The 17,297-nt window shown below is 41.6% G+C and overlaps 1 protein-coding gene across 1 annotated transcript in view; it reads left to right on the forward strand.

Annotated features, from left to right (window-relative positions):
* The window catches only part of MGST2 (microsomal glutathione S-transferase 2), a 38,905-nt gene that overhangs the window by 16,491 nt on the left and 5,117 nt on the right, over positions 1 to 17,297 (forward strand). Inside the window, exon 4 of the mRNA XM_067036243.1 lies at positions 15,744 to 15,862. Coding sequence (XP_066892344.1) covers positions 15,744 to 15,862 — 119 coding nt within the window. The remainder of the gene's footprint in view (positions 1 to 15,743; positions 15,863 to 17,297) is intronic.

Raw genomic sequence — 17,297 nt, forward strand, 5'->3', positions numbered from 1 at the left:
CTAGGGTTTTAGGAACTGCCGGAATGCAATATGATTCTTTCTTGCCCAGTATGGGGTGAGCTTTATAGTACATACACTTAATGACGGAGACAGGGCCCAAGCAGTACTTAGTTAAGGACTAACTTCACTGCTCCCAGCCTTCGGGTCCAGACAGGGATCTACAATGGTCACATGTCCTGAGCCCCCAGGCCCAGGCTCCCCTGGAGTTGAGGATGGATGATGGGGGCTTTCAGTGGCTTTAAATATTCAATCTCCATGGGCTCCATTGGTCCATCTTCTAGGGTGACCAACTCTTTCCAGTTTGCCTGGGACTCTCTCAGTTTTAGCACTCCGATTTCTGTGTCCCAGGAAATCCCTCCGTTCCAGGCAAACCCCGGATTGTCCTGGTTTAAAAAATCAAAGTCCCACCTTCTGAAAACCTGTTTAGTCCAGGGCAAACCAGGATGGCTGGTCACCCCACCGTTCTTCCAGTAAAGACTCTTTCTGTTATTACCCCTGGGTGGAACTTGAGGCCCATGGTGACATCTGCCTATAACAAAAGAGAAGCTTCTCCCTCCTCTTTGTATGGGAAGCTTAAATATCAAAGAGCACAGGATTATAGTGCAAAGCGGGCTCTCACCAGGGAATGAGTAGACAGACTCATTTTCCCTCAGCGAGGACACGCAGGAAATGGGGCGGTCCAGCAGTGGTCAGAACAAACATTACCCTTTGCTCCCACGCAAAGGGAAACTGACACAGCAGCTGCCAGCTGACTTCTGTCCCATTTCTGTCCCGTAGGAGATTTTTTCCTGAGGATCTCCTGTAATATAATCTGCCTTCATGTCCAAAAAGAGATCATCAATTATTTTTCACTTTGGTTTTCCCGTCAAAGTGACTGTAATTAGTCATTATAGGATAGGATTGTGAAGGACACATTTTCAGTGTTTGGTCCCCTTGAGTTAAACAATGTCTGTGGACAGCTCACTGTGAACAAGCTGTTCTAGAGCACATCCGGGCATGGACCACTTAACGGTGCTGTGGGATCTGCAGGGACCCGAAAGCGCTGGTGGTGGAAGGACACGGTCACGTGGTGGAGGAGGTGCAGGAGGTCAGACTGAGAAGCCAGAATGGGATTCCAGTTATGTTAAGGCCAGGCAATACTTGGTGTCTTCCGCAGGCAGCAGCAGGGAAGACCGTTAGGAATAGCAGGGCCCCAGTCTGGCTGTCAGAGAATTATTTTCAATCTCTGAAAGATGATAGTGGGACACATCTTCAGGGCTTAAGGCAGGTCGGTAAACAAGGGACCAGGAGAAAAGTACAAGGAGCGCAGCTGGACATGAGGTCAGGGTGAGACCAACAGTGACTGACGGCTTATAGGGGACAGAGAGTCTCATTCCGTAGGAGAGGAGGGTGCAGAGATATGGTACTAAACTGCCCACATACACCAGGCTGTGCCCTCTGGGAGCACAAATGCAGTTACACTCACATCCCTGCCTGAGTCTCCGTGACTTCTAACCTCCCCTGCTGCCCCGGGACCTCGGCACCCCTTTCCCCCATCTTCTCAGTTACTTCCTGGAGCCCCCGGGGACGTGGGCAGGGACAGCTCTGCTGCCTAGCAATTGAAGGGAGGGGCCACGCCACTGCCCTGCTCCAATCCTCCGGTCCTGTGAGTTCGGGATCCCTCCCCAGGTTCTGGAGTCTTCCATGACTGCTCTCCGGCTGCTCTTTGGTCTGTGGCAGAGGCAGGTGAGGGCTGTGGCCCTCTGCAGCTGTTTGGCACTTCTGTCTGAGGCATAGCACTGCAGGCATCTGGAGTTTCACCAGTCCTTTCATGAAGACCGTCCTTCAGCTTTCAGCCTGGTCTCCACTCAGGTGTGAAACCGGCCCCCTGGCTCGGGCAGGGGTGGGAAAGACCCCAGAACATCCCTCCGTTTTCCTCATTTCCTCTTTCCTCACTCTTTCTTGCCCAGAGGCCTTCTTCCTCTTGCAAATAAGAGACACAAAAGCGCACCTGCATCTCAGTGTGTGTGGGTGGATGCCCACGGGGGCCACAGACCCTAGGTTCTGCCTCTGCAGCTCAGTTTAGGCTTGGCTGGGATGCTTTTATATAATATCATCTGCCCCACATGTCTAGCCAAGGCTGCTAGTACAGTGGGGAGAAAAAACCTTCTAAATAGTTAGACTTTGTGAAGAATAATATGGACTGGTTTTGAGGGTGATTTAAAAAAAAATTTTAATTTATTTCTTTTGGCCGCGTTGGGTCTTCGTTGCTGTGCACGGGCTTTCTCTAGTTACAGCGGGAGGGGGCTCCTCTTCGTTGAGGTGCGGTGGCTTCTGTTGTTGTGGAGCACAGGCTCTAGGCACATGGGCTTCAGTCGTTGCAGCACGCGGGCTCAGTAGTTGTGGCACGGGCTCTAGGGTGCACGGGCTTTGGTAGTTTTGGCACGTGAGCTCAGTAGTTGTGGCTCACGGGCTCTGGAACACAGGCTCAGAATAGTTGTGGCACACGGGCTTAGTTGCTCTCTGGCATGTGAGATCCTCCTGGGCCAGGGACCGTGTCCCCTGCATTGGCAGGCGGGTTACCAACCACTGCGCCACCAGGGAAGTCTGAGGGTGATTAAAAAAAAAAAAAAATCTCATCATGGCTAATTTTGTGTTGTGTTGTGGAAGAACTTACCACTTAAATTTGGGGATAATTTAAGGTGTTTTACAAGACTAGATGGAAGATGGGACAATTGTGTTTTGTTTCCAAAAAGGATAAAAGGGGGATAATACCCTTGACGTTGGGTGTGGAAAATAGAGCCCACCTCTGCTCCTGTTCTCTTTTACTTCATGGAAAACAGGTCCATGGATTGAGCCCAGGAAAAAAAAATGTTTTTTTAACATAGCTGTAATTATTCTGACTATTCACATTTGTAAAGTATCTTTTCACTTAACCTACCATAGGAACTCAGCAACTTTAAAAGACGTTAGTAAAAAGGCAACCTTCAGAAGCAAAAGAATGCCAAGGATAGGAAATGGCAGAAAGACAAAGCTCAGTTATTTCCCTGAGAATGAGAAAGTTGGGGCTTCCCTGGTGGCGCAGTGGTTGAGAGTCCGCCTGCCGATGCAGGGGACACGGGTTCGTGCCCCGGTCCGGGAAGATCCCACAGGCCGTGGAGCGGCTGGGCCCGTGAGCCATGGCCGCTGAGCCTGCGCGTCCGGAGCCTGTGCTCCGCCGCAACGGGAGAGGCCACAACAGTGAGAGGCCCGCGTACCGAAAAAAAAAAAAAAAAAAAAAAAAAAGAATGAGAAAGTTGTGGCTATGGTTTGTGAGGGTATCAGTGTCAGGCCCTGGACAAGATATTCCTTAGGTCATTCCAGTGGCCTTTCAGGCCTTAAAGGCAACAGTGAAAAAAAAAAAAATGAAGAGGGGTCTGATGATCACTCTTTCTGGCTCTTAGAGAGCTAAGTGGGTGACTTTACCATCGTCATTGCCGGCTCAGGGTTAGAAAGGTCCACTCATGCTTCTGACTCTGCACCAGCTGTGGTCTTTATATGAGCGCTGAGTTATGCGGTTAGTTATGAAGCTTTTTTACCCAGCTTTAAGAGATGGCTGAATGATTAGCAGGGAGTTTTTTCTAGTTTTTGTAGTTGAGTCAGAAACTAATAAGGTTGAGTTGACCCATCCACAATTTCCTGTAGATTTATGGAGAATGAGGAAAGAATTATGCTTTGTAATTAGGCTTTCTTCTTCTTCTTTTTTTTTTTTTTTGCGGTATGCAGGCCTCTCACTGTTGTGGCCTCTCCCATTGCAGAGCACAGGCTCCAGACGCGCAGGCTCAGCGGCCATGGCTCACGGGCCCAGCCGCTCTGCGGCACGTGGGATCTTCCCGGACCAGGGCACGAACCCGCGTCCCCTGCATCGGCAGGCGGACTCTCAACCACTGCGCCACCAGGGAAGCCCCTTCTTCTTTTTTTGAGTTGGAGATTTTTTTTTAGATTTATTGAGGTATGATTGACAAATAAAATTGTAAGATATTTAAAGTGTACAACATGATGATTTGATCAATGTATAATTTGTGAAAGGATTTCCCCCACTGAGTTAATTAATACATCCCTTACCTTACATATTTACCCTTTTTTTTTTTTTTTTTTTTGGTGAGGGCACTTAAGTTCTACTCTCTTAGCATATTTTAATTGTACAATAAAGTGTTATAAACTATAGTCACCATGTTATATATTAGATCCTCAGACCTCATTCCTTTAAGAACTGAAAGTTTGTACCTTTTTATTAGTCTCTCCCTATTTTGCTCACCCTCATGCCATGACACCTACCATTCTACTCTGTTTCTGTGAGTTCACCTTTTTTTTTTTTTTTAAAGATTCTACATGTAAGTGGCACCATGCACTATTTGTCTTTCTTTATCTGGCTTATTTCACTTAAGCATAAGGCCCTGCTGGTTCATCCAGTTTGTCCCAAATGGCAGGATTTCCTTCTTTTTAAATGTTGAATAATATTTCATTACATATATGTATATCACATTTTCTTTATCCATTCACCCACAGTTGGATACTTAGGTTGTTTCCATATCTTGGCTACTGTGAATAATGTTGTAATCAAGATGAGAGTACAGATATCTCTTCAAGATGGTGATTTCATTTCCTTTGGATATATACACAGGAGTGGGATTGCTGGATCCGATGGTAGTTCTAGTTTTAATTTTTTGAGGACCCTCCATACTGTTGTCCATAGTGGTCGCATCAGTTTACACTCCCATCAGTGGTGTATAAGGTTCCCTATTCTCCAAGTTATTGCCAGCACTTGTTCCATGTCTTTTTGATAATAGCCATTTTAACAAGCGTGAGGTGATATCTCACTGTGGTTTTGATTTGAATTCCGCTGATGATTAGAGATGTTGAGCACCTTTTCAGGTACCTGTTGATCATTTATGTCTTTGGAAAAATGTCTATTCAGCTTCTCTGCCTGTTTTTTAATTGGATTATTTGGTTTTCTCTGCTATTGAGTTGTATGTGTTCTTTGTGTATTTTGGGTAGTAACCCCCTATCGAATGTGTGGTTTGCAAATATTTTTTCCCATTCCATAGATTGCCTTTTCATTTTGTTGGCAGTTTCCTTTGCTGTGAAGAAGCTTTTTAGTTTGATGTAGTCCCACTTGTTTATTTTTGTTTTTGTTGCCTTTGCTTTTAGTGCCAAATCCAAAAAATCATTACCAAGGCCACTGTCAAGAATATTTTCCCCTGTGTCTTCTTTTATGAGTTTTATGATTTCAGGTCTTATGTTCAAGTCTTTAATCCACTTAGAGTTGATTTTTGTGTATGGTGTAAGACAGGGGTAGTTTCATTCTTTTGCGTTTGGCTGTCCAGTGTTCTCAACACCATTTACTGAAGAGCCTATCCTTTCCCCATTGTATATTCTTCACTCCTTTATAAAAACTAATTGACCACATATGCATGGGTTTATTTCTGGCTCTCTATTCTGTTCCATTAATCTATGTGTCTGTTTTTATGCCAATACTATACTGTTTCAATTACTACAGCTTTGTAATATAATTTGAAATCAGGAAGTGCAATGCCTCCAGCTTTGTTCTTCTCTCTGAAGATTCCTTTAGCTATTCATGTTCTTGTTTTGGTTCCATATGAAATTTAGGAGTTTTTTCTATTTCTGTGAAAAATGCCACTGGAATTTTGATAGGAATTGCATTGAATCTGTAGATTGCTTTGAGTATTAGGGACATTTTAACAATCTTAATGCTTCCAATTTATTAGCATGGCATACCTTTTCATTTATTTGTGTCTTCTTCAATTTCTTTCATCGATGTTTTGTAGTTTTCAGTTTACAGGTCTTTACCTCCCTGATTAAATTTATTCCCAAATATTTTATTCATTTTGATGCAATTGTAAATGGGATTGTCTTCTTAATTTATCTTTCTGATAGTTCATTGTTGGTGTATACATACACAAATGATTTTGTATGTTGATTTTTTAAAAAATTAATTAATTAATTTATTTTTGGCTGCGTTAGGTCTTTGTTGTTGGGTCTTCGTTGCTGTGTGCAGGCTTTCGCTAGTTGTGGTGAGCACGGGCTTCTCTTCGTTGTGGTATGCAGGTTTCTCATTGTGGTGGCTTCTCTTGTTTCGGAGCTTGGGCTCTAGGCACATGGGCTTCAGTAGTTGCGGCACATGGGCTCAGTAGTTGTGGCTCATGGGTTCTAGAGAACAGGATCAGTAGTTGTGGCACATGGGCTTAGTTGCTCCGCGGCACGTGGGATCTTCCTGGACCAGGGCTCGAACCTATGTTCCCTGCATTGGCAGGCGGATTCTTAACCACTGTGCCACCAGGTAAGTTCTGTGTGTTGATTTTGTATCCTGCAACTTTACTGAACTTATTAGTTCTAACAGTTTTTTGGTGGAATCTTTAGGGGTTTTTATATATAATGTCATCTGCAGAGACAATTTTACTTTTTCCTTTCTGATTTGGTTGCCTTTTATTTCTTTTTCTTGCTTAATTGCTGAGATTTCCAGTACTATGTTGAATAAGAGTGATGAGAGTAGGCACCCTTGTCTTGTTCCTGAGTTTAGAGGAAAAGTTTTCAGCTTTTTATTGTTGAGTATGATATTAGCTGTGGGCTTGTCATACATGGCCTTTATTATGTTGAAGTGTGTTCCTTTTATACGTGGTTTATTGAGAGTTTTTGTCATAAAGGATGTTGAATTTTGTCAAATGTATTCTCTGCATCTATTGAGATGGTCATGTGATTTTTATCCTTCATTTTGTCAATGTGGTGTATCACATTGATTGATTTGTGTATGTTGAATCATCCTCACATCCCTGGGATGAATCCCACTCAGTCATGATGTATGATTCTTTTAATATATTGTTGAATTCAGTTTGCTAAAATTTTGTTGAGAATTTTTGCATCTATGTTCATCAGGGATATTGACCTGTAATTTTCTTTTCTTGTAATGTCCTTGTCTGGCTTTGGTATCACAGTAATGCTGGCCTCACAAAACAAATTTGAAAGTGTTCTCTCCTCTTGTATTTTTTGGAAGGATTTGAGAAGGAATGGTATTAACTGTTGTTTCAGTATTTGGTAGAACTCACCAGTTGTGGTCCTGGTCTTTTCTTTGTCAGGATGTTTTTGATTACTGATTCAATCTCCTTACTAGTAATTGGTCAATTCAGATTTTCTATTTCTTCATGTTTCAGACTTTGTAGGTTGTATATTTCTAGGAATTTATCAATTTCTTTTAGGTTGTCTACTTTGTTGGTATATAATTGGTCATAATAGTTTCTTATGATCCTTAGTATTTCTGTGTGATCAATTGCAATGTCTGCTCTTTCATTTCTGATTTTATTTATTTGAGTCCTCTTTTTTTTCTTCTTGGTCTAGCTAAAGTTTTGTAAATTTTGCTTACCTTTTCAAAAAAATCAGTTTTTAATTTCATTGATCCTTTGTCTTTTTTTTTTTTTTTTTTTTTTTTTTGCAGTATGCGGGCCTCTCACTGTTGTGGCCTCTCCCGTTGCGGAGCACAGGCTCCGGACGCGCAGGCCTAGCGGCCATGGCTCACGGGCTTAGTTGCTCCGCGGCATGTGGGATCTTCCCGGACCAGGGCACGAACCCGTGTCTCCTGCATCGGCAGGCGGATTCTCAACCACTGCGCCACCAGGGAAGCCCGATCCTTTGTCTTTTTAGTCTCTCTTTCATATTTTTTCTCTAACCTTTGCTTTTTCCTTTCTTCTACTAAGTTTGAGCTCAGTTTGTTCTTCTTTTTCTAGTTCCTTGAAATGTAAATTTAGGTTGTTGATTTGAGATCTTTCTTTTTTTCTTAATGTAGGTGTTTGTCACTATAAACTTCCCTCTAGAACTGCTTTTGCTGTACTCCATAAGTTTTTGTATATTGTGTCTCCATTTTCATTTGTCTCAAGATATATTTTGATTTCCCTTTTGACGTTTTTCTTTGACTCGTGTTCAAGAGCATGTTTTTAAATCTCCACATATATATGAATTTTCCAGTTTTCTTCTTGTAATTAATTTCTAGTTTCATACCATTGTGGTCAGAAAAGATGCTTGATATGATTTCAATATTCTTAAGTTTATTTATATTGTTTATCTGTCCTATTCCATATGCACTTGAGAAGAAATGTCTGTTTTGCTGTTGTTAACTGGAATGTTCTGAATATGTCTGTTAGGTCTACTGGTCTAATGTGTAGTTTAAGCCCAATGTTTCCTTTTTGATTTTCCATCTGGATGGTCTATTCATTGTTGAAAGTGGGGTATTGAAGTCTCCTACTCTTATTGTATCGCTGTCTGTTTCTCCCTTCAGATATGTTAATATTTGCTTTATATATTTAGGTGCTCCAATGTTGGGTGCATAAATATTTACACTTATCATATCTTCTTGATAAATTGATCCCTTTATCATTATGTAGTGACCATCTCTATCTCTTGTTAAAGTGTTTGGCTTAAAGTCTATTTTATCTGAATCTCTTTTAGGCAGCATATAGTTGGGTCTTATATTTTTTTTTATCCATTTAGCCACTCTGTGTGACTTTAGTTCATTTACATTTAAAGTCATTATTGATAGGTGTGAACTTACTATTGACATCTTGTTAATTGTTTTCTGGCTGTTTTGTAATTCCTTTGTTCCTTTCTTGCTCTCTTCCTTTGTGATATGATGATTTTCTATAGTGCTATGCTTTGATTCCTTTTTCATTATCTTTTGTATATCTACTATAGACTTTTTTTTTTTTTTTTTTTACTATAGACTTTTGCTTTGTGGTTACCAAGAAGCTTACATGAAACATCTTATATTTATAATAGTCCATCTTAAGCAGATAGCAACTTAACTTTGAATGCATTCAAAAGCTCTGTATTTTTACAGTCCTTCCCCATTTTATGTTTTTGATGTCACAGTTTTATATTTTTTAATATTGTATAGCTATTAATAAATTATTGTTTTGTTTTTAATACTCTTGTCTTTTAACCTTTATACTAGAGTTGTAAGTGATTTACCCACCATCACTGCAAAATGAGAGAATTCTGAATTAAATTATATATTTACCTTTACTGGTGAGTTTTATACTTTCATATATTTTCATATTAGTAATTAGCATCCTTTCATTTCAACTTGAGGACCTATATTTTTTACATATGTCAGTATTTTTATTAATTTTTAAATAAAAATTTCAAAGGTTACTTTCCATTTACAGTTGTTACAAAATATTGGCTATATGCCCTGTGTTGTACAATACATCCTTGAGCCTATCTTACACCCAGTAGTTTGTACTTCCCACTCCCCCACTCCTCTATTGCCCCCCTTACACTGGTAATCACTAGTTTGTTATCTATATGTCTGAGACTGCTTCTTTTTTGTTATATTCACTAGTTTGTTGTACATTTTTATTTTTATTTTTTTTTTATTTTTAATTTTTCTGTGGTACACAGGCCTCTCACTGTTGTGGCCTCTCCTGTTGCGGAGCACAGGCTCCAGACACGCAGGCTCAGCGGCCATGGCCCACGGGCCCAGCCCCTCCGCGGCATGTGGGATCTTCCCGGACCGGGGCACGAACCCGCGTCCCCTGCATTGGCAGGCGGACTCTCAACCACTGCGCCACCAGGGAAGCCCTGTTGTACGTTTTTAGATGCCACATGTAAGTGATATCATACAGTATTTGTTTTTCTCTGAAGACCTCGCTTTAACATTTCTTATATCAAGTCTAGTGGTGATAAACTCCTTCAGATTTTGTTTCTAAAATTCTTTATCTCTTCAATTTTGAAGGACAACTTTGCAGGGTAGAGTATTCTTCGTTGGCAGATTTTTCTTTCAGCACTTTGAGCATATCTTCCCACTCCCTTCTGGCTTGCACAGTTTAAAATTGCTTCTTTGTTTGCTATGGTCCTGTGAGACTTGTGAATGCAAGCCTCATTGGCTATCAGAGCTAAGTGATTTGGAGGCCGGTCCCTCAGAGAGAAGCTGCAAAAGCTGGGGTTCCAGATGTGTGTACAGACTCCTTCCAGACAGATGCTGGCAATCTGGTTTTATCAATGGAGCAAATTGAAGGAAGTAGGCAAGAGGAGTGCCCATGAGCTCCCCTGGGCTCCAGAGAGGATCTCAGCTAGCCCTTGGATATGTGCTAAATTAGAAGCTGGGTCTCCAGGCATCAGCTTGTAAAGTATAGAGTCAAACCCTTTCTAGACAAAGAATGAAGATAGGAGTTTTTGCCTGCTCCCTCTGCACTGAGCCCTGGAGGCTTAGCTGTACTGAGTGTTCATGTGCTCTGTTAAGAATTTCTTCTTTGTTTGCTATAGTTCTGTGGGTCTCATGGATGCAAGCCCCATTGGCTTGCAGAACTAGGTGTTTTGGGGACCCAGCCCTCAGGTGGAAGTCTTAAAAGTTGGGGTGCTAGATATGCAATCTAAACCCTCTGCTCCTCAGGGAGAAGCTGAGGGTTGAGGATTTTCTCCTGAATGTATGGTGCTATGCTAGGGGTGGTATTTATGATGAGAGTGTGTCTCAGCTTCTCCTACTTATTTCAGTGTGGCTACTTTTTTGTGGGGGGGGCATGCCACACGGCTTGCAGGATCTCAATTCCCTGATCAGAGATTGAACCTGGGCCACGACAGTGAAAGTCAGGAATCCTAACCACTAGGCCACCAGGGTACTGCCAGTGTGGCTATTTTCTTATTCGCCTGATGTGTAGGAGTCATTCAGCTGGTTTCTGGATTTCTTTCAGAGGGAATTGCTCTGTGTGTAGCTGTACATTCAGTGCATCTGTGGGAGGAGGGAAGTTTAAGAGCCTCCCATGTTACCATCTTGGTCACAAAAGAAAAGAAAACAAAACATTTTTTTTTCATTAAGAAAGAAAAGAGAATGGGCCTCCCTGGTGGCGCAGTGGTTGAGAATCTGCCTGCCGATGCAGGGGACACGGGTTCGTGCCCTGGTCCTGGAAGATCCCACATGCCGCGGAGCGGGTGGGCTCGTGAGCCATGGCCGCTGAGCCTGCGCGTCCGGAGTCTGTGCTTCGCAACGGGAGAGGCCACAACAGTGAGAGGCCCGCATATCACCAAAAAAAAAAAAAAAAAAAGAAAGAAAAGAGAAAAAAAAAGAGAAAAAAAGAAGGAAGAATCATTCATGGTGACCTGGGTTAGAAGACTCAGGCTTCAAGAACCAGAATCAACTGTTTCTGGGTCAATTGCCTCATAACCTTACATACTTAAGCTTTACGACTTAAGGAAGGATGGAGGATCATTTCTAATCTTGTAGACTATGACTCTTCCACCAGGATCAACTCAAGACCTCATTATGAATTACATTAAAGTTTTTTTTTCTGGTTGTGATATTGTCAGGAAAGAGCTCAGCCAACCTAACCAAGATCACTTGGGGGTGTAGCACAGGAAGGAAGATGAATATAGTTCATCTTTTTTCCTTTTGCTAGGTGCAGATGAATTAATTATAGTTCCCAGAGAAGCATTCCCTTTCGCTTAAAATAGTGTCAAATTTTCCATCCAAGTCTTCTATGAATAGAAGCTATTTGACTTGACATTAGGACAGAGCTTTGGAATCTGGAGATGAAACAGACTACCTCCGTTTCTCTACAAGGCATCCATCAGCTTGGGGTCTCAGTCTTTAGGTTTTTTCCTCCATAAAATGGGAATGAAATACGCTCATTCATTTATTTCAGGAGGCTTTAGGGGAATTATTTAAAAACCATTTTTAATGTGCTGAGTAACTGAAATGGAAGGCAATAGATGCAAGGGAATTCTGGGGGAAAATCCATTTAATATGAATTGAGTTATTTTCTGGGTTATTTAGGTAAGATACAGAATGATCTTTAGGCTTGTAATCAGGACCATCTCCAGGCCTGTCTTTTGGAAAAGAGCTACACTTCATTTCTATTGCTGGCAACTTATATGTAGGAGAGTGATTCTTAGCCCTACTCTGAGGTTTAAAAAATGTTTGAGTCCCACCTTGAAAGACTAATTTTACCTGTAAGGACATTTATGCTCTTTAGGTTAATTCTTATAATTATTTTTGTAAGAAGAGGGTGGACACTTACCTATAGATGAAAACTCACTGCTTTGGTTGTATAGATTTTTCATAAAATAACCCACGTCTTTATCTTCTTCCTGCAGACAAAACTGTGTAGAGTTTTACCCAATATTTATGATTACATTGTGGAGGGCTGGGTGGTATTTCAACCAAGGTAAGTTGAATGACGACTGTGGTCCTTACAACTATTAAACAGCGGATACGCAACCCGACATCTACTGATCCTGGAAGTTGTTTTAAACAAAATAAGCCCTGTCTGTTTGCATCCAAGAACACTGTGCTGCAGATAGGCTACCTCTGGCGTCATTGCAACTTAATTCAGTGATTTTTTTAAAAAACTTGGAACAAACTGTACGTGGGGAAATCCAGAATGAATATGACACGCGATTTTGTCTTCGTATCTAATATGCTAAATTCTAATTTATTTGCAGGAACAGAACACAGAATTAACAGTTCACCCTAATAATTATAGCTAATATTTATTGAATACTTACTTTGTGCCAGGTACAGTTTTTAAGTGTCATGCATGTATTATCTCATGTGTCGGATTTACCTTCCTCTGTGGCAGGGTCTGTAATTCATTCCTGCTTTACAGGTGAGGAAACTGAAGTACAGAGAGGTTAAGTCATTTGTCCAACTTAACATTCCCCAATGTAGGAGAAAAGTAGCTTTCGAGTACAGAGCAGGGTTTATAGGTATTTGACCCAACAACCCATGTACTTTTTGTTAAGAGTTTCCAAGGATGTAGTGCTGCTACTACTGTATGTAGAAACTCTATAAACGTCTGCTTTCCATTTGAATGGGGGGTATCCTTGGTGAGCTGAGGGCTTTATGCAAACTCTGCCCGCCCCTTTCACGGGAGCTCAGACTAGCATGAGCTACCTTATTTGGAGAAATTCAATCCCTTTTTCTTTCTGATAACTCGTGGCCTCATTTGGGTTTGACACTTGATTGCTACGATTTAAATAACCCCCAATCTAGCTGGTTTTTAAAGGCAACCCTATCACCTCCCCTCCTGTAATTTTTACTGTCAACTGAGAAATTTCAGCTAAAGTGTCCTCTAGAGAATGATTTAACTTTTTTCCAACTTACATTTTTATCCCTTAGGGGCAAGAATGAAGGCGGCAGGTCCTTGTCAGGTGAGACCACGTTCACAACTAGTAACAAAAGTGCCTTTTGATAATGGGACTCGGCCTCTGCCATTTGAACCTTTGGATTTCACTGTGATGGGCTGAAGGAGGCTGACCGCCTATCTTCTTCCTGCCGACAAAACTGTGTGGAGTTTTACCCAGAATGTATGATTACATTGTGGAGGGCCGGGTGGTATTTCAACCAAGGTAAGTTGGATGACGACTGTGGTCCTTACAACTATTAAACAGCGGATACGCAACCCGACATCTACTGATCCTGGAAGTTGTTTTAAACAAAATAAGCCCTGTCTGTTTGCATCCAAGAACACTGTGCTGCAGATAGGCTACCTCTGGCGTCAAGGGACATCTTGGGTATCTTGTTGTAATTTCCACTCTTTCTCATCCAGAGTAGCTTGCCTATTAACTGCCTCGAACAGTTCTCATTGGATTTGTGGGAGTAATGGATTAGCTAGGGAGTTTCTAAACCGCAGTGTGCTCAGAATCTCTCCCCTTCCTCAGAGGCCAGGTGGCACTTCCACCTTTTCTCCTCCTGCTCTTTGCTGGGCCCCCTCGTTCGCATCCTTCGGGGCCCAGCACAAGCGTCATGCCCTCAGAGGGGCCTTCCGTGACCCTTCCTAAAGGGGGCCTCCTCCAGTTCCTGGCGGCCCATCCTCCTTCATTTCCTTCACAGCACGTTCAAGTCTATTTTTCTTCTTGTTTTCCGCTTTGCTGTCTGTCTTTGATGATAAACTCCGTAAGGGCAGGGAGCTTGTATCTTTTTCACAGCTAACTTCAATCCTTAGAATAATACCTGGTATATATAGTAGAAGCCAAAAAAAATGTTTATGACCTAATAAAAGAATGAATTTCATTTTATCCAGCGTATCAGAGTCCCACAGACAGACTTCTAGTGTTTATAAGAGGGCTCTGGCAATTTACAGCTGTGGAGTGTTGAGGAAGACAGAGGGTCCCTAGTGTAGGGAAGATATTGAGAGTTTTCATTGGACTGGATGGCAGAACATAACCCCACATTTTACATTTCTTTCAGGTAAAATTTGCATTTAGTGAAATGCACAAATCTTAAGTGTAGCATCCGATGAGCTTTGACAAGTGTATGCACCTGTGTCACCCAAATCCCTATCAAGATACGGGACATGCCAACCACTCAGAAAGTTTCCTCAGGTCCTTCCCAGTCCCTTTCAGAGGCAGACAATGCTCTGATTTTTTAAAATCATAGTTTAGTTTTGTCCATTCTAGAACTTTCTATAATTGGAATCATAGTATGTACCCTTGTATAATGCTTCATTCACTCAGCAAAATACTTTTGAGATTCACCATGCCGTTTGTCGCAAGCTGTCTGTTTCTTTCCATCGCCGGTGGGCCTCCATTGTACAGTTATCACTGTTTGGTTATCCGTTCTCCTGTGGATAGATTTCCAGGCTGTTTTCAATGTTTGGCTATTATGAATAAAGCTGCAATGACCATTCTGTACAAGTCTTTTTATGGACATGTGCTTTCATTTCTCTTGGGTAAATACACAGGAAAGGAAGGAATTGCTGGGTCAAAAAGTAATGTTTAGTTTTATAAGACACTACCAGAACTTTTCCCAAAGTGGCTGTGCCATTTTGCATTCCCACCAATAACGTATGAGATTCCAACACCCCCAATATTTTACGCTTCAGTCTTTTAAAAATTTCACCATTCTGGTGGGTGTGCAAGTGGTGTCATCGCATTGTGGTTTTAAATTGCAGTTTTGCTGATATTGAGTGATGTTGAATAATGTTGAAAAATTTTTCATGTGCGTATTGGTACATTTGTTTATCTTGCTATGTGAATTTTCTATTCAAATATTTTGCCCATTAAAAACATTAAGTTGTTTTTCTTTCACTATTGAATTGCCAGAGTTCTGCACACAAGTCTTTGGTCAGATACACGTTCTGTGAGCATTGTCAGTTTTCACACCGCATTTTGAGAGGCTGCCGTCATGTTCTGTGTCTTTTCTTTTTTTTTCTCTATAGTTTTTTGATATTTGTCTAAGTCTGGTGTACATATATGCCTGTCACCAGTATTTCTGGGGATACGCAGAAGCTGCTAAAAGAAAAGGTAAGGAACACCCAAGAATTGTGTGTTTAGACAAAAAGTAGCAGGATGGAGTCCGTATTAGCTTCCTGTTCCTGAGAGTAATACAGCACTGATGGCTATGTTGCCTGAGGCCAAGTCTCACCAGGCCCTCCACAATTAGGTGTGAGACAGGAAATTGCAAGTATAAAACTGTACACTAAGTGTGCACTCTTTTGACCACCACACTTTAAATCCTTGCAAACATTTTGCACTATCTCCCAAATTTACCAAGGAAATAATCCCTCCCAGCCTTGATAATCCTTTGAATGTTCAAAAGGAGCCGCTTGACCTCTGTGGCTAGGCATCCTTTTTAATTTATCTGATGAATCAACATTTTCAAATGGCAAAAACATGGAAGTGCCGGGCAGTGTCCACAATGAGAGTTCTGCCCCAGGCTCTCCAGCTTCATCCCTGTAGCCCGGTTTATTTATCACCTCTCTCTCTCTCACATCCGCCCGCAGGATCACTGGTTTCCGGTTGGGTCTGGGGGTTTTGGCCCTGTTGACTGTCCTAAGCATGTGGGGATTGCAGACAGCTTTCTGGATGAACGCCTGGACTTCAGTGTTGCCAAGAAACGGAGGTACTTCTAACGTTTCCCCCTCCCTTTGCTCAAGCGCTTGCAGAAGACGGTTCCACTCTAAAGGTTAGATGGTGCCACTTGTTCAATTAAAAGAAGTAAGTCTCCTTTTTTTTTTGAAATGGCTTTGTAGAAACATCCCCTTTAGATTTTCCTGTTAGTCTAACAACTGAAGTTTGCCCTGAGCGGGAGGCTCCGTAGCGTCAGTGGAAGTGTGTGGAGCCCTGGTTTTAGAAGCACATGCCAAAGTCATGACTGCTGGTGTAGAGAGAAAGCAGCCTGACCTGTCTGTGTCTAGGGCTTTCCATGGACCACTGCCATCACTCACCTCTAAGACTGCTTCTCTCTTGATGGAAAGTTCCAGATAGATGCTGAGAAGGCAGCTGAACCCACTTTATTAGTTGCAGGAATGCAACAGTTGGTGAGGGAAGTCAGGCAAACACATCAAGTAGTCAGAGAAGAGAGTCATCAACTAACAGCACAAAGCGTTCCCCCACTAACTGGCTCTTTGACCCTGGATAAGGCAGCTCACCATAGAGGTTGTGCAGCAAAAGAAGTGATGACTCCAGGGCCAGTCAACACTAATCCTCTTCTACCAGTCGCTGGCTATGCTACCACAGCCGTGTAGCTGTCTGCCTCAGTTTTTCTCTCAGGTAAAATGGGGCTAATATTTTAAAATGCTATGATTCTATGGTCTTTTTACTTTTTAGTATTTCAGTCAGTTATAGTGACTCGTATTGTGACATTTTAATTGTTTTACACATTGAAGACAACAAAGGAAGAGAAAGTGCAATTTTTTTTTTTTCATGGAGAACTTAAATTTAATGTGTCCCGCCAGGGGGTAAAGTGCAAATTTTTGACCATAAAGCATAATTACTGCAAACTCATTATCCTTTGGAAGTGGGAAAAAACCCACAACTTTCCAAATCTTACACGAGAATTTTTAAACAATTTCTATCTTGCATTTAAATAGGAACTATTTAAAGATGTAAACTATAAACACATACACACACACACACAAAGACACACACACAGAGTTTGGTTAAACAACATGTGGAAAAAAGAAGATGGTCCCACCCGCATATCAAAGCTTTTTATCTTTAAAAATATCTGAACTATAGAATTTATTTCCTTTGTTCCAATTCTATTGTCACCAAGGCAACCTCTTGACGATTTTAGTTCCTATAATTTGGTTACAGGGAGCAAACGTGTTGGCCAGGGAGATGTGGGTTTCTGATCTGACATACATTTTTTCTATATATTAGTAAATTGACTGATTTTACAGGGAGCAAACGTGTTGGCCAGGGAGATGTGAGTTTCTGATCCGACATACATATTTTTTACATATTAGTAAATTGACTGATTTTATTTTTAGAAATCAGATTCCTTGTCTCAGAAAGTCAGTGTTATAAACAAAGGGATGGAGAAGAACTTTTCT

Source organism: Kogia breviceps, chromosome 6, assembly GCF_026419965.1.
Source record: "Kogia breviceps isolate mKogBre1 chromosome 6, mKogBre1 haplotype 1, whole genome shotgun sequence".
Lineage (NCBI taxonomy): Eukaryota > Metazoa > Chordata > Mammalia > Artiodactyla > Physeteridae > Kogia > Kogia breviceps.